Source organism: Amblyomma mixtum, chromosome 6, assembly GCF_055824585.1.
Source record: "Amblyomma mixtum isolate Tamu chromosome 6, ASM5582458v1, whole genome shotgun sequence".
NCBI lineage: Eukaryota > Metazoa > Arthropoda > Arachnida > Ixodida > Ixodidae > Amblyomma > Amblyomma mixtum.
In genome coordinates, this window is record NC_143017.1 from 95,414,978 (window position 1) to 95,442,161 (window position 27,184).

A 27,184-nucleotide genomic window follows, 5' to 3' on the forward strand; every position below is an offset into this window, starting at 1 on the left:
AGGCCCATAACCAGGCAGACCTCTCCTTTATTCATTAAAGTCTCCTCTTTCTCTCTCAAATAGTCATTAAAATTCAGTCATTATTTCTTAGTCTTAGTAGTCGTAGTCACAGAGCATTCTACTCTTAGACGCTTAGTACTACACTAGGGAGGAATTGCAAAGCATGGTCAATGACCTACACAGGCAAAGCAGAATGGTTTATGAGGTTGAATGTCCAAAAGCGACTCTGTCTATGAGGGATGCCGTAGTGGAGGGCTATGGGATAATTTTGACCACCTGGGGTACTTTAATGTGCTCCGAGGTCGCACAGTACACGAGCCTCTATCATATCGCTTGCACTGAAATGCGACCGCTGCGGCCGGGATCGAACCCGCTCTTTCGGGTCAGCAGCCGAGCACCATAACCACCGAGCTCTCATGGTGGCGTAAAGCAGAATGGTGGGTATAAAATTAATATGCAGGAAACTAAAGTAATGCTCAACAGCCTTGAATAAGAAAGCAGTTTACGATAGGCAGCGAGGCGCTGAAAGTGGTAACGGAATACCTCTACTTAGGGCAGGTAGTGAGCGCAGATATGGATCACGAGAGTGAAATAACAAGAAGAATAAGAATGGGGTGGAGTTTATTCGGCCGGAACTATCAGATTATGAATGGCAGTTACCAATATCCCTCAAGAGAAAAGTAAATAACAGCTGTATATTACCGGTACTCACCTATAGGGCAGAAACGTGCAGGTTAACGAAAAGGGTTTAGCTTAAACTGAGGACAACGTAGCAAGCAATGGAAAGGAAAATGATAGGAGTAACGTTAAGAGATCGGAAGAGGGCGGAGTGAGTCAGGGAACAAATGCGAGTTAATAACTTACTGATTGAAATAAAGAAGAAATTAGCATAAACAGGGCATGCAATGCACAAGCAAGATGACCTATCGTTGTTAAGGGAAATGCATTGGGTTCCAAAAGAAGGCACGGATAGCAGAAGCAGTAGAAAGTTAGATGGGTGGATGAGATTGGAAGTCAGCAGGGATGAAGTGGCTGCAGCTTGCACAGGACTCAATTGGTGAGATATGGGAGAGGCCTTTGCCCGGCAGTGGGCGTAGCCAAGCCGATGACGATGACGACTATCTTGATACTACTACTGCTACTACTACCCAGACCCAAGGCTTCACACAGACAATGGCGTATAGATTTTTCCTTCGTGGCACTCCTAATGCTGTCGCACTGGAACGTCTAAAGAATGGAAAAGAAGCGTGTTTGAACAATAAATGAAATGAAATAAAAAAAGGGTAAATAAAGAACAAGATTAACTTTCCGCAGGAAAATTTGTGTATTTCCCAAGACTGATTCATCGTGAACATAAACAAATGGCTGCAAAATTTCCAAATCATCAAGAACCAACTTGTTCGAATAAGTGAAGGGCAAAAATGGCGCTGAAACAGAATGTGACTAGGCACTGCCACACTGTATCTCTGGCTTGTATTTCTTCATCTTTTTAAACAACAGGCAGGCAATGTCATTTCAGAGTACCAAATAAATTGAAGGTAGTATGAAACATACTAATTTAAGCATTTCTCTGTCCACTGCGTACATTTTTAATCATAGCAACAGCTTTAGTAAAAGGGCTGCACAGACTGCAATGCACAGAACCAACATAAACATGCATTCAGCACGTACCAGCTAGCATTCGAGCAATGTGGCATCCCAGTAGAGCGAATCTCGAAGCATTCACAGCACTGTACCTAGCAGATTTAGTGACTTAAATAGCTCTCAAGGCTAATAACAAACCACGTAACCACAACACCTGTGACAAACGCACCAAAAAGATCTTGTCAGTCTAAAGCTGACCCCCAAAGCATCTTTCTTCATTGCCTTGAACAATCCACACACACGAGGCAATAAACATTCCCTTAAAGCCGACAAAAACAGCCGCAGCCTGGGAAGTACATATTATAATGCCATATCACAGTAAAATACAGCATTCTTGGTGCGATTCTCAACAGTGAATACATGATGACATCAACAGCTTTCTGATGTGTATTACAAATGAGGTTGTAGAAAGAGCAGTGAGTGCAGTAAGGTTTCAAGATGGCTTTCTGCAGACTTGTTGTGTATCCTTTTGTGAGGTAAAAAGAAAATGGTATTCCAATGCACGAGTCGTGTTGCATAAATAGGCCAATATATGAGTCAGGTTGCATAAGTGGTATCAGAAACGAACACAATAATACAGTTCTGCAGTCAAAGTGAGCCATCGTGCGACCTAGTAATAGTTAACAAGCATACTGTGTTTGCATGCAAAAGCTTTAGAGCCACATTCACATCCAAACATACCGAATGTGTGAATCTAAAAAACCTTGGATGCCCAGAGATTAGAAATGTCCTCTCAGCTCACTTATGATGCGAGTGGTACAAGCAGTTTCTTTTTGTTACAGCAGATTTGAACGCCAAGGTTGGACATATATCTAACAGCAAAAATGCGGCTAAACTAATGTAAAAGAAACATTACACAAGAATGATAACATGGTTTTGCTTTACCATATATTACACTGATTATCTTCAATAGAAGCACTTCAATAAAGGCTTGAATAATGAAAAATTATTTAACTGCGACGAATGCGCACTGAAAGCAGCACTGAAGGCAATTTACACTGCCAAACCAAGTGTACTACTAAGAAATGCCTCTTGCGCACCTAGTGGGCCTTTGACAGTAAGAAAAACCTGCGTGCACTATAGCAATAAAAAAGGCTGCACAAAATGCTGTACACATAAACCACAAAATTATGCACATAAAGTATTCGATGACAGATATGATACTACTTGAATTATGCCCACTTATAATGCCACAGCATTTTTGCAGTCACAACGGTGACTGAGCTAAATAATATCCCTAAGTTAATGCCAATGTGTAACAGAAAACTACCAGCACTAAATAAACAAACAAACCTATAATGATAAATAGCAGACTGAAGAAGCAATAACAGCGCCAGTGAAGTAAAATCATTGTGCGCATTATGTGTGCAACATTTCTTTGCCTTGCCAGCGACAGTCATTTTCTGCTTTGCCTGTACTGACAAATGGTAACAACATGCAGGCAAACTTCTCGAAGACTGCTGCAGTTGCGATGTCGTTTGTCTCTTGCGTGCCAGATTTGTGGTATATTATTTCTCAAGGCGTAGCTGTACATAGATACTATGCTAACTAGATTGCAATAAGTCCTAATGAAAAAAGACAATAACAGTGAGCTTATCTTCAATGACTACTCAAAGCCACTGTTCTGTTGACGATGCCGACAAGTCCATTAGCTTCCAGGCAGCCTTCGGATCAAGCTCACTCTGGTCTCTGCAGAGCACCCAGGCATGGTTTATACGCAGAATCTTGTCTGGGTCACCCTCAACGACGTCTCCTTTGCTGTTGCGCACCACGTTGATCTGCTGCGACTGAAAAGTAACAATCAGCACGGGCCCCTGCTCCATAATCTTGCCCATGGCGAGATCCACATTCATCACATCGAGGACCTTCGAGTCGTAGTGGTAACCCAACTGGATGGCCTGCTTGATAGGTGTGCTGAGGATGTTGAAAGGTGCATCGTGACACCAGTCTCGCAGAATCTCGAGGTCACCCCGCACCATGGCTTCTAGCAGGTTGGGGATGATGTCGGTTTCGCACATGCGTAGGAACTCGTTCTTGTCGAAGTTGGGATCCATCTTGCAGATCTCGGTGAGCACCTCAGACAGCTCCGTCTTTTGAAACAAGCCGCCGAAGATGTCAGACACCTTGTCAGTGAGAGAGCGCGAGGCGCGGACCAGAGGGTTATCGCTCTCGTCATACCGCGTTTTAAGGTCGAAGAACTTGTGCACGTACGGGTTATTCTCGCGGAAATTTTGCCAACTCTGGTACCAGCGAGAGTCGCGGTGTAGCTCGACACCCGTGGCTTCTTCGTTAGGAGTGACGACCCGAGCTTCGGCAGAGCTCGAACCGAATTCGGACCGCTTCCGAAGCTTCTTTGGTGCCCTGTACACGCGAGCGCCAACGGCAGCTGCCTCGTCAATTTCTGTTTTCACAGCCTTTATGCCCGAAGACACCGCTTGAAAGGCTCCAGACTTGCCCAGCTGATCGCTCTGCTTGGCTATAGTTTCTGCCGCCGACTTCGCCGACTTGGCAATCTCTTCGGTGAACTCACGGCTCTTTTTACCGATTTCGCTTTTTTGCGCCTCTTCGATGCCTTCCTTGATTTTCTCCTTGAGGGACTCGAGGTGCTCTATGATCTGCTGTGAGCCTTTGGCCGTCTCCGCCTCGATGTTCTCGTATTTCATTCTGGCTTTCCTTAGGGCCTCTGATTGTTCAAGCTTCGCGGCCTCCTCACGAAACTTCTTTAAACTTTCCTTCATCTCTTTGCTCTGCACCATTTCTTGCTTAATGTTCTCAAATACCTGCCCAAAGAAGCCCTTTCGTTGCGGAGGTGAGCTGTAGCACCGGACGGCGACAGAATTTCGAAAAAGAGAGGTATTTACATTGCTGTTCCTGAGAAGGTGGACAGTGCAGATGTGCCGAAAGGCAGACGTCGCTGAATCCATGCCGTATGAAGATCGGTGCAAGCGCACAACGCGAGAAATACTGAGCCATGCTTGCGGCACGGCGAACGCCATGTTTGCCCTTGGCGTGATTCCCAATGTTGCTTCATGAAAACAGAAACGCACCAAACTCGACGCAAAGGAAACAAGTTTCGGTTTCAGTTATTTTTGTTCTTCGGCTTCACGTTTCAGAAAAAAAAAAGACTACTTCGCTGTTCTATTATGCGCCATAATAATTTATTGAGAAAGTGGCTAGCACTGTAGATTTGCGCCGAAGGGCAAGCCGTTTCAAATTACATGCAACAAGGCCATCAGATTGCATGTACAATCGACTGCAATGAGCATACAAAAAGCGTGGAGAGCAGTTATTTTAAAACAGTAGAGAAACTTTAAAAATAATATGTGCGGTCTTGCTGCATTAATTCGGAGAGAAAAGAGAAAATGGATTCTGAATGATGCTGGCGAAGGGCTACGTGACCGGCGCTATGGTCCCTAGAAATACCTAGGGTCTAGGGAACGCATCGGCGCCTGCCGGCGCTTCGTGCGTCGTCTGCTAAATATTCGCCAGCGTTGTTCTCGCGGTTTACAACTTGCATGTCATTGCGTCAGAAGCTTATAGGTGCGCGACGCGAAATTAAATGCTCCTTAAGTTTTATTCTTGACTGAGTATTTTTTGAATAAAACCGGTGATGAAAATTGGTCCGGTCGCAAATATCTCCAGCATAAATAAAAAAAACAAACGAAATCCCACTTATGTCGGATTTTACGTGCTATAAGTCAGGACCGGATTTTAGAGAAATTACTATATCGATTCTTAGTTCTCTTAAGTGCCATTGTATCTATGACCCCTAATGAGGCACTGATACGGCTTTTAGCCCAGGGGTTATGGTGCCCTATCTGACGCTGGAGACCAAGAAAAAGAAAAACAGAGATGGTATTTCTTCTAGGTAGTGGTAACTTGTAAGCGTTTAAAGAATTCTTGATTTTTTATATCCTATATGAGCTAAGTGCTTGAAATTACTGCTTACACCTATTTTTTTTCACTCGGAATGTCTCTCGTAAGCATGCAGTGAAAAACATCGGAGAGACTGCGCCATCTTACCTAAACTTGCCTAAACTCTTTCAAATCGGTAATATTTTACTCCTGCGAAAGACTATGGCTGCTGAGCAGTCCTGAAGATGTTTCTTGACATCTGCGACCTGGTTGCAGAATGCCCACATGACTGTTATAATGTTTACACTTATGTACCTTTCCGTAGTATGTGTAGGCTATACAGGGCGTTTCAGCAAAGTTGCGCTATGCCATAGTCTTAAAAAACGAAAACGTGCTCTATGAAAGTTAGGACAGTGCTGAGTTGCGGGCAGTAATCTTGACCTGATCGCAGTAAAATTAAAAGCGTCTAATAATAATTAACAAATAATAAAGAGCCAACCGCTTATCGCTAATTGCAGGGTAAAATTTTCCATGCACAGATTACACAGCATGTTGAGAAATACTTGTTTAGGCTGTTTTCTTCAAAGTAAATTAGTCTTGTAACCACTTTTTTAGTCCGATAACAAGCGCATAGACCAATAATAACTTTTAATCTCGCGGGCTTTATTTTTAGCGGGGAAAAAAGAAAGGAATCACACTAAAACCGCTTTGAAGAAAACAACATGCATGGGTTTGTCTCAACATGCTCTAGACCTTCTGCACTGAAAATTCTTTCCATTATTAACAAAGAAAAGTGAGCTATTTTTTTTTTCGAATTAGCCCATCAGGCGCATTGAAAGATATAGTTTATAAAGGGGTTAAACATCCCAAAACGACTCAGGCTATGGGGACGCATTTAAAAACATGCAAACCTGGTCGAGATGACTTTAAAAACTTGGACTAGTCGAATTTTTGCACAGCACGTTGTAGCTTTTTAAAGCTTGCCACACGTTAACAGGAACACACGCTACACAGAGTATCTGCAATCTGGACATCTGTCTGCGCCCTAATTCATAGCATAAACATGGCCTATTGTCGTGTGCCCTTTCTGAAAACCAAGCAGACATCACGTTTACTAAAGGCGCCGCTGTAAATTTGTTAGCAGTTACGTTACTAAAATAACGTATAAGCAATGGGTCGCCAGCAAATCTACCTATAGTTTTCACGTATTTGGCGTGACATGTCCAAGGATTAGTGCTATGATAGCATTATTCCATGTTTCTTACACACTCATGTCCAGCGTTCTTGGTCAAAAAACTTGAATATAGGAATATTGTAAGGTACTGTTATGTAAATATTAGGGATGTGCGAATAATCGAAATTTTCGAATATAATTAGAATATTATATTTTTAGTATTCGTATTCGATTCGAAATCCAGGTATTCGCATTGTTTCGAATACTCGACACGACGCGAATATTCGTATCTAGCCGAATATTCTATTGCGAGCACCGGTGTTCATTTCGGTCCGCAAGTCCTATCGACAGAGACGTAACAACATCGCGGAGCCCAGAGCAATGCGTAACGTTGGTCCATGCAGTAGCTGACTGCGCTGGTGAGCTTATTTGTGGCTATACCTGTGAAGCTGGTATAGTCACAGCTGTGCACGAAATACCTCGCAATACCTGCCAGTTCAGTGCCAATTGAGAGGGCATTTTCTTTGGCTGGAGAACTCGTTTCAGCTAGAAGGGAACTACTTCTGCCTGACCATGTGGAGCAGCCGGTTTTCCTTCACGACAACCTTTTATGTTCATCCCAGCAACGCGCTTTCGTGCTTATGGCAAGCTAGCCTTGATCAATTCTGTGTACTAGCCATCTTCTCTGATATTTGTACTCTTCTAAGAACAATGTTCGAGACTTTGATACTTTTTGTGCAGCCACACACACCTTTTGTGCTCATTTCATCACTGATAGTTGAACTGTGATGTTCTTGGGGGCTAAAATAAATGTTTTGTAGTGATTAAATGCGTCTGTTCTTGATTATTCGATATTCGATTCGATATTCGGAACCAAGTATTCGTATTCGATTCGTATTCGAAAAATTTGATATTCGCACACCCCTAGTAAATATTGAAGGAAATAGTCCATTCTTTCTTTTAAAGTTTTCCCATAACTCGTATCGAGCAGTTAAGACTGCTATAGAATACCAATGGTGGACGTTTTGACGATAGCAGAAACATTAATAGCAAAAAAAAAAGATGCAAGACTGCCAATGGGAGATCTTCAGATGTATTGAATGTTTCAGTGAATTCTTACGATATATGAAAAAATTGAGTTCATAAACTCTTTCTATCTACACAGGCTCCTTAGCCGCCATAAAACAACTGAAAAGAGTGACAAAAACACTAAGTGTAACTCAGGAGATATATGCACTCATTAAGAAAACAGAGATACCCATCCCGATACACTGGACGTAAGACGATGCTGAGAACGCTGAGCAGAGAAAAGTAGACAATCTAACACGAAAAGTTCCACCCACCAGGCTCTCTTTTGACGCCCGGTCTCACAATCTTAGCATGCTCTTTAAAGAAAGCTACACCTGCCCTCATTTCCCTCATGCACTTCCCCCCTCCTTCATAACCCAACGAGATTGGAGGAGGTATCCCTTATAAGGATCGGAGCTGGGGTGGCCCCCACCCCGTCGGTCACCTGCCGATGGGGCTCTCAAGAAGACGCAGGACCCCTGCCTGCTCGAGGCCGACCGACAACAATAAGAGCAAGAGCCTTCTCTGGTGCCTGCATGAAAATACCCTGCATAATTTCTTATAGTGTAAATCGAACCCAAATTGTGCCTTTATGGCAAGTGTTCGAAAAAAAAAATGGCTGAGGCTTAGCTAAGGTTAAGCCTAGTCAGATGCGAAGCATATTGATGGCTAGGCTTGGTCGTCGCTCAAATCAGCCCTGCTTCTAGGTGTCATCCCAACACCTGGCCGCCTCGTAAGTGCCGGGAGAGCGAGGCAAGCTCAGCTTTATACCGCTGCTGTAGCGTCACGTGGTCAGCTGCAGCGCCTCTGATGTGGAGCCTCCACCGCCGCGGCCGACCGCGCGAGCCGGCAGCCCATCTCTCCTTTGCTGTGACGTCATGTTGTCACGTGGTCAGCCGCCGCGCCTCTGATGTGGAGCCTCCACCGCCGCGGCCGAGCGCGCGAGCCGGCAGCCCATCTCTCCTCTGCTGTGACGTCATGTTGTCACGTGGTCAGCCGCCGTGCCTCTGATGTGGAGCCTCCACCGCCGCGGCCGACCGCGCGAGCCGGCAGCCCATCTCTCCTCTGCTGTGACGTCATGTTGTCACGTGGTGTCACATGGTCACGCTAAAGGTCAATGGTAGCTCCACCGCCGCGCTCGACGGGCTGTAGTGTAGCTCCAGTAATATGCTTCGCATAAAAAAACTCTTTCCCGTTGCAAAATGCTGTTGTCCAGATATGCTGGTTATAATGGCCGGAAACTTTCCTGGTTGAATAAATTTCAGCTTTTTTTTAACAAGTCTGCAGTTACTTGATACATGTTAGCCTCTTTTTATCTCTGCATTGTTTCTGAGGCTTTCGTTCATCTTTTTTAGTTACACTCAGCGGTCATAAAAAATGTTCTTATTTATAATGGTAGTTTTATGGCCTTTTTGGCAACTATACAAAAACCCATGTTTAATTCACCTGCTTTTTTATTATCTTGTACAAATTGTAAATGCATTGCAGAAGGCATGAATTTAATAGTGCTAATATTCGTGTGCCTTCAGTGGATCGTCTGCACATGTAATCTGCTTGCGCATATGTGGCTGTGGACATCGCCAAGCTCAATTTTATATGGGAGGAAGAGAAGAGCGCGAAAGGAAATTCTTACTTTCTTGAATATATCAGACGCTCTACGTAATTTTTTTTATTACTTTCCTCTTACTGTGGCTTCGCATGAGGTTATGGCAAGCCGAGATAACAATACACGAACAGATCGCAACAATCAGCAGCAGATGAGGCCTTAATAAGGCGCAATGAAACGCACAGTAAACATATGCCAGTAACAAATCGCAGAATCGAACAATTCTGTCACAGGCAGAGCACAAGTACGGACAGAAAGTGAGATCTAAATTTCTGTAGCGCACGGAATGAACTGCATTAAAAAAAAAAGGTAGTACAAGGACTTAAAGGTGTATTGTTTAATTTCTCATAACTTCGTAATGATGATCGTTCAGAAAATTTTAAATAGTTGCTAGGTGACCCAAATCGCACAGTTAACGGGTGCGAGAATTTTATACATCCAATGGGACGGCTTGAGAGTGGAGTGAGCCCCAGATCAGAGGGATGAGAAGGCGAAACATCTATGATTGGCGAAATACAATACGGACAGCATTTTTTAAAAATTCGATTTCAGTTTGTTTACACCCAAAAGCTACTGTCATTTCCAAACGATGCAGCCTTGTTGTAGGGCTAACTTGATATCTAGTCAAGAAACACGTAAGATGCGGCGTAAAACCAGACATTTCAGGGTTCTGTTGGAAATTAGATTGACGTGTTTAGACCATGACCTATTTCAGCGTGATTATAATGCCAATGTATCAGTATTTAAGAACTGTTTAGAGGTAGTTATCTTTGCACAATCTGATGCGTGCCTGGAAAATGAAATGGAAACAGTTTTGGAGAAATAGTGATCATTTGCCATGTTGCGTACCGCTGACAGAAGTTTGAGAAAACTTGTTGAGAAGGTCAGGGTCCAGCGATGATTTAACTGTATAATAAAGCACGCAATCACAATCGTATACTCGTTAATATATCAAGATGTAGGTCACCACCACTGTATAGCAACTTAAGTAATGGACCCAGAACGAAGCCGCGTGGTACACTTGGTGAAACGTCAATGACCGATGAACTAGTGGAATTGAAATATACTCATTGTGAGCTTGGTGAAAGAAAACGAATATCTAGTTTACAATATTACGGCCTTTTAGTATAGAATTAAGTTAGCTTTCGCAAGAGTTTGCAGTGAGGGCCAGTGTGAAGCACCTTAGAAGAGTTTTCAAATATGCCTTCAACACGTTCACCCTGAATAAAGGATTGATCGGTGAGGTATATATTAGTTTATAAGCATATAGAACTAGAAATGAGTTTGGTATCTCATCAGGCCCACATCTCTTTTTAGTGTCCAAACCTGAGATCAAATTAAGAACACCTTCATTAGAAACATGAATATCGTCAATCGAAGGAATTACTACGAATTACGAATTACTAGCGAAGGAACGAGTGTCGAGGTTGTTCGCAGCAAACGCTAATTGTAAGTAGGTATTGAAAACCGGCGTCGTCGCAACAGCGGACGCGGTTTTTGCGACGTGAGTAAATTTCTTCCAGTCTTCGCACGTCTCTTTAACTCTCTTCTGTATGCACGCGGCAGTGATTGTAGCTAAGCCCCAGCCAGTGGGCAGGCCCGTGCACTTTCCATTCTTCCGCCACGTGACTTGGTATGACGTCACATCACATCGTTGTCACGTGACTTGGCATGACGACATATTACATCGTTTGTCACGTGACTTGATATGAATGCATATTAAATCGTTGTTACGTGAATTTATATGACGTCATATTACATCGTTGTCATCTGACTTGGCATGGCGTCACAAGTGCTTCGTCACGACATATTTCCCCACTGCCACGTATCTCGGTATGACATCACATCTTTTCGTTACGACATATTACGCAACTATCACGTGACTTCGTATGACGTCACACTTTTTTCGTTATGACACATTACACCACTGTCACGTGACTTGGTACGACGTTGACACGTGAGTCACCTAGCTGGTGCCTTTTTGCGGACACGTTTTGCGAACAAATGACTTTAAACTGGGCCATATGTATGTATGTAGTTACTTGATAGTAACTACATACATACATATGGTATGTAGTAAGTATGTAGTTACTTGATACCAGAACCCGGGGCCAGTAAACAACGCGAACTGCTGGGATGTATGATGCAAATCAGCTTTGTACCATACCGATTCCAGCTTAGGAGACTGGAGCACGGGGAACGTTCCGCGTGACTCCAAAAAAGGGCCACGCCGCCTCCCCTGCCGTGGGACTATATTCTCTAACTTCATAAATTGAAAGTACGAGGCGTAATTTCAGTGAATGAATGCACCCCTACTTTGGGTGTCATAATGTGGAATTTATTTTTACCCAGCGCAATACACACACCTCATTCTTTTGGCGGGCAGTCTACTGATGATGATAGTGAATCCTAGCAGGCGTCTTGAGTTATGCATACGGGTTTAAGATAAAAGTTGACTATGCTTTCGAACGTGTAAACAGTACTGAAGAGTGGGTTTTGTTTTATTTAGACTGTGTGTCGCACCGCGGATGACGTATTTTTTCCGCCAACCTACATTTTGTCCGGATTTTACCACCTCATTTTTCTGAATGTTTCACCTCGCGTATTGAAATCATCCCTTAAATTTGAGAGATTTCTGGGAAAAACCTTGCGTCTATTATGCGAGAAAATACGCTATATCCACCACCTGGCACATCACAAAGGCATTGTGCTTGCGTTATGCATCCCCCTCTCACGTCTCTCTCTCTCCCTTACGCACGCGCACGCGCACGCGCACGCGCACGCGCGCACACACACACACACACACACACACACACACACACACACACACACACACACACACACACACACACACACACACACACACACACACACACACACACACACACACACACACACACACACACACACACACACACACACACACACACACACACATGCGCACGCGCGCAATAAATGGTAACCTTGGGGCTTAGAATGAATCGAATCTGGGTGCTTCTTAGTATCGTGGCCTGTGCTTTGCTAATTCTCCCATATGGAGGCGGATAAATCCGTTTTCTATCCTCATGGTAGTTAATTATTTCATGGTACGTGGTCAGTTCTCCACCCCGGGGGTCCGAGTCTGAGGGACTTATCTCTCGGCTCGTCAGACCTCGGGCTATACGATCTGACTCCTCGTTCCAGATTCCCTGATTGAGCTGGGACCCGTGCCAATTCTATTAAAGGCTGGGGAGTGCAACCGCGCAAGATGCGGGCTGCCGCCTCGCCTACCGTGCCTTTACAGAAATTCGTAATTGCCCGCTTTGAGTCACTTAAGACGGTGTGCGTCGACTTATCCGTGATGGCTAGGGCAACGGCAGACTCTTAGGTTTCTACAAATAAGGCTGGTTTAACCACAGCCGCGTTAATTATACTTCCTTCCCCGATCGCTCCACATACTGTGAATTTGTGGTAGGTTTGCTTAGCTGCATATACGTATACTGCAGGGGGGTTGCAGTCATACTCGGCTTTCAACGCAGCAGTAGACGCTGTTAGGCTCCCATCGTGTCTGCTTCGAAGCGTATTCTTTGGTATTGGTTTGACGATTTATTGATTTGGGAAGACATCCGGAAGTGTCTTTCGGCCTTCCGATTCCATTACAGGATTAATGTTGAGTTTGCTTAGTACGTGTATCCCAGCCTCAGTACGAGAGAGCCTTTCAATCTGTGATGTCTTGTGGCCCTCAATCGGTTCATCTAGGCTGTGATATACTCCTAGTCCGAGAAGCCTTTCAGTGCTGGCAAATTGGGGCAGTACGACAGCAGCTTTGTAGGCCGTGCGTATGACACTATTCACAGATTCCTGCTCGCTAAGATGCAGGTGATAGTATGGGAACGAGTAAGTTATTCGACTAACAGGAAAAGCCCGGGTTAGTGTGCATACATCCTTCTCCTCCACCCCACGATGCTTTGTGGCCACTCTCCTAACGAGTCTGGCAATTTGGCGCGCGGTCACCTGCAATGTTTTGATGGCTTCGCCATTTCACGTGTTAGGCTAGATTAACACACCTGACACCATGATAACCGGCCCTTCCGGCACCGGATTCCCCGCCACAGTGATGTTTATGCTCTCCAGGCTGTTGTTTTGCGTATTTTTCTTCGGTCTGCCTCGAATAATCAGCAGCTCATATTTCCTAGGCGAGCAGGTGAGGCCGTATTGTTGCACAAAAGACTGAACGATCTCTCCTGCACCCTGCAGGGCCTCACAAATTTCTCCGTCCGGTCCTCTGTTTGTCCAGATCGCGATGTCATCCGCATAGATTGAGTGTTTAATATGCGGGATGCTACCCAATAGCGGGGGCAGATTTCGCATCGATCGTCAAGTTGAAAATAAAGGGAGATAGAACTGTTCCTTGTGGAGTGCCTCTCGTACCAATATTGACACTCCGCTCTTGAGTCCCTCCAGGTGGATTTCTGTGTCCGGTCTTGCAAGAAATTAGCAATGTAGTTATAGGTACGGGTCCCTACATTTATGTCTGCCAGGTTAGTGAGCACAGCTGCATGCGAAACATTATCGAAGGCTTTACTCAGGTCCAGCGCAAGAGTAGTTCGAGCAGCCTTACTGGGCCCTGGTGGAGGATGTCATTATGTATCTGCCACATGACATCTTGTGTAGACAGACTCGGTCTAAAGCCGATCATAGAATGAGGCGTAACGCCCTCAGTTCCACATATGTGTTTAACCTATTTACGATGACGTGCTCCATTACTTTACCAGGAATGAGGTGAGGGAGATGGGGCGGAGGCTTACCAGCTCCAATTTCTTGCCAGGTATGGGAATAAAGATGACCCGGGCATGCTTCCAGCTTGGAAGAAGAACACCTCCTTCCAATATCTATTGAAACGATCAGTGATCTCCGTTATTGACTGGTCGTCCAGGTTTCGTAGTATTTTGTTAGTAATATGGTCCTTACCTGCCGCAGCGGTAGTTTTAATGTTGTTAAGAGCAGCCCTGACTTAGGATTCTTTGATATCCTTCTCAAGATATTGGTTCACTTTCCCCTGATACCCTTGTGGCAAAGGAATGTCATTCAGGGTATTCAAGCATGTGTCTTCAATAGTAGCCATCAAGGAGTGATTGTCCCCTCAGTACCAGCGTATGATCCTTTGCATGTTCTTCTGAGATGCCGATGTGGTATGCTCTGGAACCAGAAGATGCTCAAGTAAAAAACCAAGTGTTCTTAAATCCAAGCTGACCACTCAGGTGGTCACAGGCCTGGTACCAATGCTCTCGACTTAATTCTTGGGTGTAAGTTTCTGCCTTCGTTTCCAACTGGCTCAGGCGTTTATGGAGCCGACGATTGTGCTTCTGAAGGCTTTTTTGTGCTTGCGTCAAATGTAACAGTCTAGCATCACGGACTGGACCATCCTCCGCATTCTCAACCTCAGTAGTGGCATTTTCCGCGTCCCTAAGTAGCTCATCCGCCTATTCCTCAAGAATAATTATACCTCTCAATGAGCGTTGTCTCGAAATAATCGAAAAGTTTCCCATCTGTGTGCTCTTAAATTTAGATATCTTGTAGGCCTGTGATTCTTCACATCGATCGTGGTAGAAAGAACGTATTGATCACTGCCAATGTTCATTCCCGTATTTCCCCACGGTGCATCTCTGATGTTCTCGGTGAAGGTTAAATCCGGAGAGGTATCTTGGGGGACGCTATTAAAAATTCGTGTTGGCCTCTCCGTATCGATATGTAGCGTGAAGCCTACACTTTAGGCTGTTTCTCACACCTTTGTGCCTTTCTTCCCGCATCTCTTGTACCCCCATGCCGAGTGTGGTGCTTTGAAGTCTCCTAGTACAAACAACATCTAGTTCTTGGTGGCAGCATGCGCCTTCCTGAGGAGGGCGGCCGCGGATGTACTCCTATCTTTGGGTGGACTGCATGCGTTTAGGACGAAAACTGCGGAGTCGGACCGTTTCCTAGGTAAGGTGCATACGAAAGTGTAGGGGACCTCCATGTATTCAAAAACAGTCTGATTTGCCGACAGATTTCTGTGTACCAGAATGGCAATGGCCGAGCGAAGGTTGGAATTAATGATTTCGTTGTAGGTAGTGAAGCCCGCCAATTTCGTCTTAGAGCTTGTTTCTTGAAGTTCTACAATGTCAGGTTTATCATCAGAACCTTTTAGTGTGTACTCCAGGGCCCCCCGCTTAGCTTCGAAGCCCCTATGGAGTTCCGCTGCCAAATGACCATCGAAGTGCGAGCCATCACGTTTCTTGTATGGTTCTAGGCGCGCCGTCTGGCCACCGGTAGTCTTAAGGGCTCCTCCTGCGACCTTTGCGGGCACTTTGGCTCCATAATACATGACCAGCGCCGTCCGCGTGACCAGCGTTAAGCAGGTGACCATGTGCCCGTTGCGATCGTTGTGGTGGCGTTGGTTGCCCCAAAGTATGCAGTTTTTAGCCTTCACTGTAGGTCTTAGCCCTTAGCCGTTAGCAAAAGCCGTCGGTAAGAGGCAGCTTCCACTGAGTTTAGCGCGTTATGCAGCCGAACGTAAAGACTTGGAAAATTTCTTTGAAACGAAAGCTTCACTACGGGGCCTCGTGCTTCGATCGCCGGGTGTCTAGCTTTCACCTTTAAAAGACTTTGAGCTTCGAAAGCAAAGGAAAGGCGCACAACTGGCCCCCGGGAACTGTGGACACCTTAGTCGCGCTTTAAGCTATGAAACCAATGGAGCAGGAGCTTGGAAAGCAACGGAAATGCGCATAACTGCCCTCTTGGAACTGTGAACACCTCAACCGTGCTTCAAGCGAAGTGGCGGTAGTGACAGGTGTGCGCTGCATGCGTTGGCATTGACAACGTTGTGGCAGGAACGCGGCACTTAAGCCATAGGCCCAGCGTTCATTGGGTGAGCAAACTCTCGCGATCCACCATTAAATGCCACCAGCCAGGGTGGCAGGGTGGGTGCGCTGCCTATTCAGTGTCCGGAACGCACTCAACGTTACAGATGCCAAGCTGCTTATAGTTGCCGATACGCCATAGATTTCGCTCTCTAACAAGGTTCAGCAGTAGTTGAACTGCAGCTAACTTTTTCTGGTGGATATTTCTCGGAAGGAAAGCTTCGGAATGTTTCGAGTAAACGAATTCTTCGTGTCCTGCTTCAGGCTCACCGCGGTTTCCGGTGGTGGTGGTGGTGAAAAACATTTATAATGCAATAAATATTTACAGAGAGGTGATTGGGATAGGCCCTATTGGCCCTTTCCCCTAACAATACTAGGTGGAGCCCCTATTCCGGGGCCCCATTGGCAAGCAACGCCGCCCGCGTCCGGTGAACCAAGGCCTTTTGGGTCTTTAGGTCCTGACAGCCGAGCAGGGCCGCCTCCCAGTCCTCTCTGGTGGGGTTGGGGTTGGGGGGGATAGATGGGTTTGACTGACACGCCCAAACCATGTGGAAGGTGTCAGCCACCTCCCCACAGAACTGGCACGCGCCATCAAAGGATGGATTGAAATGTTTAAGCACCGCCGGGCACAGTACAGTGTTGGTAAGAATTTTGATGAGGAGGCGCTCGTCAGCGCGATCCAGACCCTTACAAGGGGCCGGGTAGCGCCGGTGCTCCTCCTTGTAGCAATCGGTGATTTGTTTGAATGTAATGGCCAGATTGTCTGATTGGGAGTACCCTTCCAAGGACAGGGAGATAGCCCGGGGAGAGAGTGCGCGGGCGGCCTGATCGGCCTGTTCGTTTCCCTGGAGTCCCTGGTGACCGGGGGCCCAAATCAGGTTGCGTGGAGTTGGATCTTCAGATCGACAGCTATATTCCAGTATGCGCCAGGCAAGCGGGGGAGCCCAGCCCAACTCGTAGTTCCGACAGGCCCCTCGCGAGTCGGTGATGATGTGTTTCGACTTGGGAGTAGTGAGAGCAAGAGCAATGGCAATCTCCTCCGCGTGTGTTGCGCTGTAGGCTTTGAAAGTGAGCCCGTTGACTGTGTTTGTGTTGTGTACGACTGCGGCCGTGTACCACACCCCGTGGTGTGGGCCGGCAACGTCCACGTAATACACATGTTGTTGGTTACCATAGTATCGCGCCAACGCTTCCGCGCGCGCCTGGCGACGACCGCTATGGTCTTCTCTGGACATGTTGCGGGGAAGGGGTCGGACCCGGAGGGCGCGTTTCCAGGGTGCTGGCACTCTCTCCCTTTCCTCAATATGGTAGTCATGTTTGATGTGTAGCCGGTCCAAGAGGCGGCGACCGGACGTGGTCTGTGCAAGACGCGTGTATTGGTTGACTAAGTGGGCCTCTCGAAGCTCCCGAAATGTGTTCACCACGCCTAAGGCCAGAAGTCGCTGGTTGGACGTGGTGACCGGGAGGTCGAGAGCCCGCTTGATGACTTTCCGGTGGAAGACCTCCATTTGGTCATCATCATGTTTGCGCAGGTGCAAGTAGGGGGTTGAGTAGAGGATTCTACTCGTTACGAAAGCATGGGCAAGCCGCAGTGCATCCTTGCTTCGTAATCCGCCCCGCTTGTTGGAGACCCGGCGGACCATGCGGCCCACCTGGTCTCCCACCGTGCGAAGTTTGGCTAGGGTGGTGTCGACTCTGCGTTGGTGGTGTATGAAGAGACCAAGGACGCGGATCTCCTTGGACTCCCGGATCGGTCCCGAGGGGAGACTGATGCAAAGCGGAGTTGTGTCCCGAGGGGAGGGACGTATGTGCACAAATTCTGATTTAGACGGGGCGCACTGGAGTCCGCAGTAGGCCGCGTAGTCGTCGACTAGGGTCGCCGCTGCTTGCAGGCAGGATTCCATGTGGCCCAGGTTACCTTGCGTGGCCCAGATTGTAATGTCATCCGCATAAAGAGCGTGATGTATCCCGGGCAAAGAGGAAAATTTGTAAGGAAGATGAAGCATTGCCAAATTGAAGAGGAGGGGAGACAGGACCGCGCCTTGAGGTGTTGATGTTCGCCTTAGTTTGGTGGGAATGGGAGCGAAAAACACTTGATTCAATGATCGACAGTCTGGCAAGCATTGCGTAGAGCATGGAATAGATATTTTTAAAGTGCTAGAAATTATCTCTGCCGCAATAAATGTTTTCTCGCTCCCTGTATCTGTAGAGACGGCACGGCGCGAAGATAGATGTGCACAGGGAAATTTATAAAATACAAATCAGGAAGGATTTCATGCAGAGTGGCGCCATCTCGCCGCTGCTGTAAATATTATAATAAAAGATATTCAGGCTTGTTGTAGTGCAACAGCTTAGGCGGCAATGGAACTCGGAACTCGGGAACAATGGAACTCGGGTATATCGAATTCTAAGGGGATGGCGAAGTAATTCGATATATCGATAATCCGATTTATAAAAGTGACAACGGATAAGCCTATGCGTAATTTAGAGTCAATAACGCATTTCACCCACGCTAGTGACGCGCTCCTTGCATCGACGTACCACCCGCCGGCGTGGTGGCGGTGCATCGGTCACTATGCGTTGCTAGGCCTAACCTGTTTCTCAATGCAGCCGGAAGATACCGTTCTTTGAAACCAGCCCCGTCTATTATAGCATACCTAATCCTGATATTCATTAGCATTAAGGTATAACTGGTTTCCGCAACGTCTTCGGCAGCGAACCAAGTGAAGCACGTCAGGCGAAGGCCGCCGCTGCTTCAGTTAGGTTGGCTTCACCCAAAGGCAGCAACGTTGAGTGGAAAATCGAAAGCCACCCTCAAGCGCTCTCAACGTTTGCCTCGTTCACCCACGTTTACCTTTCCAAGATCAGTAGTGGCTGTTACAGCTGACGCCAGAGTGGCCACTAGTTTTCTAAGCCTCGCCACGCTTCTGGGAGGTAAAGGCTGGGTGCAAAATCGTCGCTCTATTTCTCAAGATTTCACCAGCCGTTGAGCACGACCCGTACCGACATCCACCTTGTCGGGCAATCCATGATTTTCATCTTTAAGGATAGATTGAGAAGGAAGATAACTGTTCCGTGCACAATGCCACCACAGTGCTGTCATTGCGGACGTCTGTACCCTGTTCGACCATTGTACGGTCGTCTTTCTTGGTACTTTAGGGAACCTAAGGGAAATGAACTGGCAAGTTTCGACGCAGTTAGTTCGGAAATAAAGATGGTAGGCGTGACAGTTGGTTCGGATTCATTATGATACAAAAAGTACAACGAAGACGCGATTCAATGTAAATTCACCGGAGGAGCGCTGAAAGAAGTATTGGCCCGCTAAATGCTTGGAAGCTATACACTGCAGCCCTTCAGCTATGCTGGGCTAGTGACGAGTGATTGATGTGAGGAGGGCACTAACTTTGACTTTTTTCTTTTTTGTGTGTGTTTGTGTGTGGGGGGAGCGAGGCCTTAATATCTTTACTGCTTTCTACGTCGCCTTCAGCACTCAATCTCATCCGGATCATGTGAAACACTTCCATGATTTATGCAGTGAAAAATCCCGTGCATGGCTCTGGCAGGTGGTCATTATCCAGAGAGCAACTATCCCGAATAGTTGGTATTCTTGCACGTTTTCGTAACTTTCTTCCTACGCACATTAAATTACTTTTGTATAACTCCCTTTTCACATCCACATTATCGTATTGCTACTTGATATGGGGCACAACAACGTACACAAACTTGTCCAAAATCTATCGACTGCAGAAAAAAGCTGTAAGAATTATTTCAAATGAACCCAATGACGCCCACACAAAACCTCGTTTTGATGACCTTAGATTACAACCATTACCAAACCTGTTCAATGCACTTCTGTTAAAACGTCATCATGCCTTTCATCTAAATAATGACCCTTTCCTTGAAAACCTTGCGACCCTGTCTCCGTTTGCGAAAGCATATAGCACACGAAGCACTCAGACATGGAAGATTCCTCACACACGTACTAACTATGGCCGCCAAATGCTGATGTACACACTACCACATGCTCTTAACTCTTCTGATAACACCTCCAAGTCACCTCCAAGACATTAACACTTACAATTATGAACCCGCAATGTTAGCCCTATCACTTAACATGTTTTTATGATTATGTAAAGCCGTCGCCATATATATATTGCTTTTATTTATATCGCTATCACTTTTTGTCCACTGCTGTATTGCTTTGTGAACGGGGTGCTAGCCTTTGTCAAGCCGTTACAGGCTTTTTGCTAGCACCCCGTTGCATCACGAGTTCTGTAACATCATTGTTGATGCTAAAAAATAAATTTGAATTTGAATTTGAGAGCAACCTAGGAGGCAGGTGGGCCACTTAGGTCACGTGACGTTGCGGGATCATGGCAACCTGCCCGTCGGATAGTGGGCAAACTACCCACCATGGCAGTTAAATTAATGATAGGTCGCTCGGGAAGAGCTACCTGGGTCTCACAAGGCCCACCGCTGAGAGCACCTCCCATTGCAGGGCAGTGGCGCATCGCTTAACCGCTGCACCACTGCGCCAGAAGTGGTATGAGGACTACTAGGGATCTATGAATGTAGAGAACGACCTTCTGCATATATGGGAGTTAACCCATTGCGATATCGCGTCATACCCTTCAGGCGGAGCTGAAGTGTCCCCTCTATTTTTTTTTATCCAATGGACTGACCACCGCAAGTAGCTGCTCTATCACTCTTGCACCAAGTTCTAAGTGGTTCTTTACGAATTTGCGAAACTTCGTTTGACTATTGTTTTGTTCTTTTCTTTTTGCTTTTGGCTGTTGTAGTGTTCCGTTGCGACTTTTTGTTCGACCTGATGAAATACATTTCTGCGATGTTGGCATTTCCCTTCCTTTTGAAATTTGCTTGCATCAGGGTAAAATAAATAGATAAAAATCGATATCTTGTGAAGCCCTACAAAACTACACATTTTTTGCATATTTTGAACTCACGCCTATATTGCTGCGCCAGCAGTACAGTACTCTATATAGGCGAAAAAGCAATGGTCTCTCTCTCTGTGATAACACTGGATATGGTGCCCATAAAAGGTGGCGTCCTTACGCATCCTGGCAGGTGTCGATTAAATTAATGACTGGTCGCGCGAGGTTGGAAAGAGCAACCTGGATCGCACAAATTCCACCGCTGGCAGCACCTGCCATCCCAGGGCAGTGGCGCACCTCTCCACCACTCTGCCAGGAGGGGTATGAGGACTCCCAGGGATCTATGAACGTTAAGTATAAAAAGACCAATTCTGCTACATAGGCATTAACTCATTGGCTATTGCATTATACCCATAGGGCGGGTTGCGGTACAGCGGCCACTGCCTTCATCAAGTTAACGCGCAGGTGCTGCAGAGTCGCGGCGGCGGCTACGTATAGAGCCATGCAGAGGTATAATTGCAGCTGCGTGGCAATGGGTTACATCACTGCACGTGGCGACTATGTTCGCAAAGTCACGTAAGCAGTCCTAAGTGTGTCTGATTACTTCTTTAAGGCGAAAGCCTTTAATCCCTCATCGTTGTCGACAGAAGGTTGGCAGCAGAGGCGTCACGCTTTGTCTGGTCAGACCAAAAAAATAACCTTTGTGCAGGATGGGATTCGAACGACCATCCTTCCGTTCCGCAGCCGAGCGGGCTAATGGGTATACGCTACTTCCTGGCAACGCATACGTAGTTCTCCTTGTTTAGGACGCTGGAGATTGTTTGCAGAAAGGCGTCGAATCAGACGCGTATGCCTCCCAAACGCCCTCCAGTGTCTCCAGCATTTAAGATTCACAAACAATTGTGTACTTAATTAACATCTTAACCACACATCAGTGACACAAGCAGCAACACCGCGCTAAAGGCTTTCGCCTCACCGCACCTTAGGTCAACAAAGTGCCCCCCTAAACATTTTCCTTTCCAGGAGGAACTACAAAGAGCGCTGCAATGTTCTTTTTTTTTTCCGGGAAAGTGTTTTGGTAGATCACTAATATAACACGACAGCAATGCCTTCAGATTATTTTTGAAGAATAACTGGCGATATTCGGCTTTTGGCGTCTGGGATCTTTACATGAATACCGTAAATGCGTGCGCGTGGGCGTTGCGCAGTTAAGTTCGGACTAGTTCAGCACTTACTGTGATCAGCAGCAGTTGTATACGAATTTATAGGACGGCGTGTAGGTTTATGCCCATAATTTATGTAGGGCTACTACCTGCTTTTGGGGACGATATAAGCACGTGATAAGATACACCGCAGGCAGAGGACTAAATAAATACATGAGGAAGCATTGGGCGATGATTGGTTGGGGGTCTTTCCAACAGCCCGAAATCAGGACACTGTGCCGACATCGCTCCCGGAAACATCTTCGGGAATTGTCCGTAACTGTACAAACGAGTAGGCGATTTAAATAACCAGAAAGGAACATTTATTTTGTGCCTAATGAAGGTAATACAAAAGGCACTTTGGCCTTTGTGTTTTGGTTAAAAAAACAACAACATCGGGTAAAACTGCATGAAAACAAAACAGAAACAAGATACCGATATGTTCAACGAAGTATTCACGTACCGTTGGTGTAGTAGTTAGCTTTCCTTTGCTAGGCATTATGCTAACTTCCCACTATCTTAAGCACGGTACCCGGCAGAGCTGTGCACCTGGCTATGGGGGGAAGAGTAGCCGTAGCTGTATCCCTGCGGCGTGCGGTGTTCGTACGGCCCGTAAGCTCCGTAAGACCCGTAGTAGCCCCTCTGGGACATGTAGTTGTCGTAGCGGGTGTCGAAAAGGCCAGATCTGTAGGCGCCGTACGGACTGTAGGCACCGCCGTAACGGTAGGCGCCGTAGCGTCCGTAGCGGCCATCGTTGTAACCAGCGTCACCCGCGTAGCCTCTGTAACCTCCGTAGTCTCTGTACCCAGTGTAGCTCCCGTAGGCGCCACCGTAAGGTCCGTAGTAGCCTCCTGCATAGCCCCCAGTGCCGGGAGCGTATCCGTACGCTGGGCGGTACTGTGATCCGTAGCGTCCGCCGGCGTACGCGCCCGAGTAGCCGCCATCTCTGCCGTAGTACGGAGCGTTGTATCCCCGACTGCCGTAGTAGCCTCGGTTGTAGTAGTCGCCGCTGTAGGCTCCGGTGTTGTACAGCGCAGGGTTGTACGCCCCGGTGTTATACCCGGCGCGCTCGGCCACTGATGCAGCCAGCACGGCCCAGAGGCCGAGTAAGACCTGCGCATATGCGTTTATTTGTCACTCTGTTACTGACGGTCCAGTGAAATACAAATGAGGCGAATTTCTCGATTATTCTGATAGCCGCTGCCATCCTCTTGACTCGCAACACAAAATAAATGAATGGGCAAAAAAGTAAGAAAATAATCCTGCTGCTAAAAGGGAGAACGCCAAGGGAAATGACACAAAGATAAGGCTAGAAAGGAGGCGCAGAAAAAACACACAAAAATAATAAAGAGACAGGAAAGTAAGGAAGTTGCAGGTACAATGATCACGACATGCAGGAATGTCTACGTGTTCATACACAAAGCGCAAAATGAATGGGAGAACACGTCGAATTCCTCGGTACATGTGCTGACATGTACATTGCAACAAAATGAACTCAGCCAAACAAGTTACCTTCGTTGTTCGGAATGAAAGATAATATGCCAAACCCGTTACAGGAATCTCCGGTTGCCAAGATTCTAAGAGGCCTAAGACGATATGCAAATTCACATCTGGATCACGTGATCGCGCAAGACCCATTCTTCATAATACTCACTCTTCGGCTCACCTCGCTAAACGTTCCTCCATGAAGCACTGAAACGTTACAGAAATGTCACTTTTCCGTTTTGGTCAAACGTTAAGCCATTACTCTGAATGTACTTTTTCCTAACGTTTCCGATACGTTACAAACAGATGTACTAATATTTTCCTCATCTGAATTCAACGTTTAAACAAAGTACTGTACGTGAAACTTTCGCTAAAATGGTGAAGTAACTCTGCAAGGCAAGACCCGCCAGTTATGATATGCCACACGACACTCACTACAATACAGCACGACTAATACACGCCGATTATAAACACAAATTCTAAAGAATATCATGACCTCAAGCTTATATTGCCCATGAGATTGGTGGATGATTGACATGCAATGTTTTCTCATGAAATGTTTTGGGATGTGCATGCAATCTATTGGAGGCGTCATCTCAGATATTTAAATGCAAAGTTATGCTAGTTGAAAAATATCAATTGAGTACAAAAAGCGGGAAAAGTTTTGGGATGCAATGCTTGAATATATTGTTAACGTTTTATGGTTATAATTTGAACATTATAATAACATTACAATTTATAATGTTGTTTTACAGTTATATATTGAAGAAAGATATGCTGCTTTTTTTGAAATTTTTACAAAGTTGATTATTCCTAAAGCTTTATTCTTTAAGCAGTGCTGTATTTTAAAATGTATCTTTTTTGTGTGTGTGTGTGTGTGATTACGGTATGTTTGCCTTTCTACAATGGTTTTCTGTATTTTCTCTGTAGACCGCATCATTTGCCTAATTTATTGTGTACTAGATGTTTGTTCTTATTTATGATGTTTCCCCCCTACAATAATGCCCCAGTGAGGGCGCTGTAGGTACTGTGTATAAATAAATAAATAAATAAATAAATAAATAAATAAATAAATAAATAAATATATTTTCTGACATAAGCCTAAGCCTAATGTTTAGTTTGAACGTTAAAGTAAGATTTACCACGCAACATATAACGTTATCTGTTAAGTAACGTCACAAAGTAAAATTTAAAGCTACTGCAGCTTACGCAATCTCATATCGTTTTCTAATGTTCAGCGCTACCTAGGCTGTAGACAAGCAGATCTACGCAGGAGCTATCATGTCATTATCAGGTGCCGATGGCGACAGTGACGTCATATATCCCCTATAGCGTCGTCGTAAAAAGTAATCTGCTCAATTTGTACTTCAGCAAGTTCGGACGAAGCGAATTTAAACTGGAAGCATTTTATGCATTTGCCTTAGTCACTTAATGGAACAACTCTGAACTTGATTCCAACGTAATTGCCTTTCGATGTTAGGAGTTCTACTTCAGGCAAGCCTCATTAAAATTGATGCGTCTTTCAAGAACGAGCGCTTTCGAAGCAAGCGAGGACTGGCTTGCCGTTCAGGCCAGGCGGGCGGCATTAAGAATTCTATTCCTGCCCGCAGGTATTGAAAGTAGAATAAATAACAAAGCTGCTTTATGTAAGCCGGGAAAGGTTAAAATTGAAATTTTGAATTAAGGAGATCGGTCAGGCCGTATGCGGACGTCCAAGGTTTTGTCCCCGGCAGTTTCATTCTCGCGTTCTTTCACGCTTGGAATTCCTTAGTGGTTAGGTAACCGAGGGAATAGTGCTCTGCTCGGACGCTTCGTTGCACAACGTCATATTAAAGTTGGAGCGAACGGGGACGGTTTTTCTGGATGAGTGCACGCACAGAACGTGAGTCACGTCCGAACAGGTTATGAATGCGCCTTCACCGCATTGCGCGTCGCTGATTTTGGGAATGCTATAGGCGCTCTGCCGCTGTCGGCGCACCTGTCGTCGGCAATCGTTTCTGGTTTGAAGGCTAGTTAAGCCGCTGGCCGGAAAAGTAATTTTGTGAGCTTGCCTTTCCGACCGATACAAAGCCTGTTTTGCATGGGGCGAGTCAGTTGGCAGCCGTGACGATGGAGAAGAAATTGACGCGAATACTCTGGGTTTCATTACCACATTCAGAATATGCTTGAAACGACGGACGTGATTTCATAAACGGAGACAACAGCTGGCGACGAAAACCGCGCAGATTGTTATGGTTTCATTTCGAGACCAGGAACAGAAAAATAAGCTGTGCGCTGGTAAAAAGCGGTTACATCCGTTTTTGATTTTTTTTTTGCTGCAAAAATTTCAACACATGTTGAGTGTATGAAATTGCCTTCTCTTTGGAGATAGGACGAGATGAATTTCCTGAAAGGTTGTCAGCGATTCAAGCCGCTGGGTAGGACAAAAGTTTAGGACCAACACTATTCCCACTTCGAGTTATTGATCAATTCGCTCTCACCCTACCATAAGCTTGCCGTCTTGGTTAGCTCAATTGGTAGAGGGACTGCTCCGGTGAAGCGGTGGTCCCGGGTTCGAACCACGGATCAGCACGAATTTTTCTTTAACTGCGAGGTTTTCTTTTGTAGCCGTATGGCTGCGCTTGAGTGGACGTCAATGAGTAATTACTCCCTTATTAAAAGCCATTGGGTAATTCCACTGCCTGCAAAATATAGCGTTCGTTGCTTTTTTGTCTCACTGGCATTTGTGCCGCGTAGAAACATTTCTCGAGCATTACGCGTCCTAGCTGCTTCAAGTCAGAGCCATCACTTGCAGACCACCGTTTCCGCTTGTGTCCCTACAGTTTACTTTTGTGGAACTGATGTGGAAGCTGGCTTGAAATCATCTGTAGTTATCTTTCAAGTTCACAAAGCTGCTAGTCTCATGACACTTTGAAGCTCAATGAGTGACAACGCTGGAAGATATCAAACGGTGAATCACGCAGTTCTCCAGCGCACTTTGCTGTGACAACGCACCGTGGAACAGCGAGGTGAGAGAGGAAAGTGGGAACGAATACTCCATGCTCATCTAACACTTCAGAGCAAAAATAAAAAAAGAGTATATAAAAAAAAGGTTTAAAAAGTAGGCGCATCAATACCTTGATGTTCATGGTGCAAAGTCCGTTCGGCGACGTCCGCTCCTGTTCGAGAGAAGGTCTTCAGTGACGGAGGACGCTATGGAACCTGGCCGGTGGCTTATGGTGTCGGACGCTACGAGTTCGAGGTTTTTATGCTGTCCAGGCTAATGCAGCGTGTCCGGCCGCTCCCCCTCGCACCCGAGCAGCACGGCCGCGCACGCATTGGGCCACCATCGGCCAGCTGCGGATGGTCCCGTTCTTGAGAGGAGGAACCAGATGAGGAGG

At 46.0% G+C, this 27,184-nt stretch overlaps 2 protein-coding genes across 2 annotated transcripts; both read right to left on the reverse strand.

The window, feature by feature from the left end:
• Positions 1–2,905: 2,905 nt before the first annotated feature.
• On the reverse strand, positions 2,906–4,667 carry LOC149339758 (mitochondrial import inner membrane translocase subunit TIM44). Its single transcript, XM_089548428.1, has one exon. It carries the CDS (start codon positions 4,638–4,640, stop codon positions 3,255–3,257), a length of 1,386 nt encoding a protein of 461 aa, XP_089404554.1. The 5' UTR covers positions 4,641–4,667; the 3' UTR covers positions 2,906–3,254.
• Positions 4,668–22,838: 18,171 nt separating this feature from the next.
• LOC149339759 (uncharacterized) lies at positions 22,839–26,932 on the reverse strand. Its single transcript, XM_089550991.1, has 2 exons — positions 26,921–26,932; positions 22,839–23,432 (listed from the first exon to the last, which is right to left on the reverse strand). The coding sequence occupies exons 1-2, from the start codon at positions 26,930–26,932 to the stop codon at positions 22,839–22,841; spliced, it is 606 nt and encodes a 201-aa protein (XP_089407117.1).
• Between the last annotated feature and the right edge of the window lie 252 nt (positions 26,933–27,184).

Bases quoted from the DNA above. Each gene is read 5' to 3' on its own strand.
- LOC149339758 (XM_089548428.1), bottom strand. From the start codon at position 4,640: ATGGCGTTCGCCGTGCCGCAAGCATGGCTCAGTATTTCTCGCGTTGTG.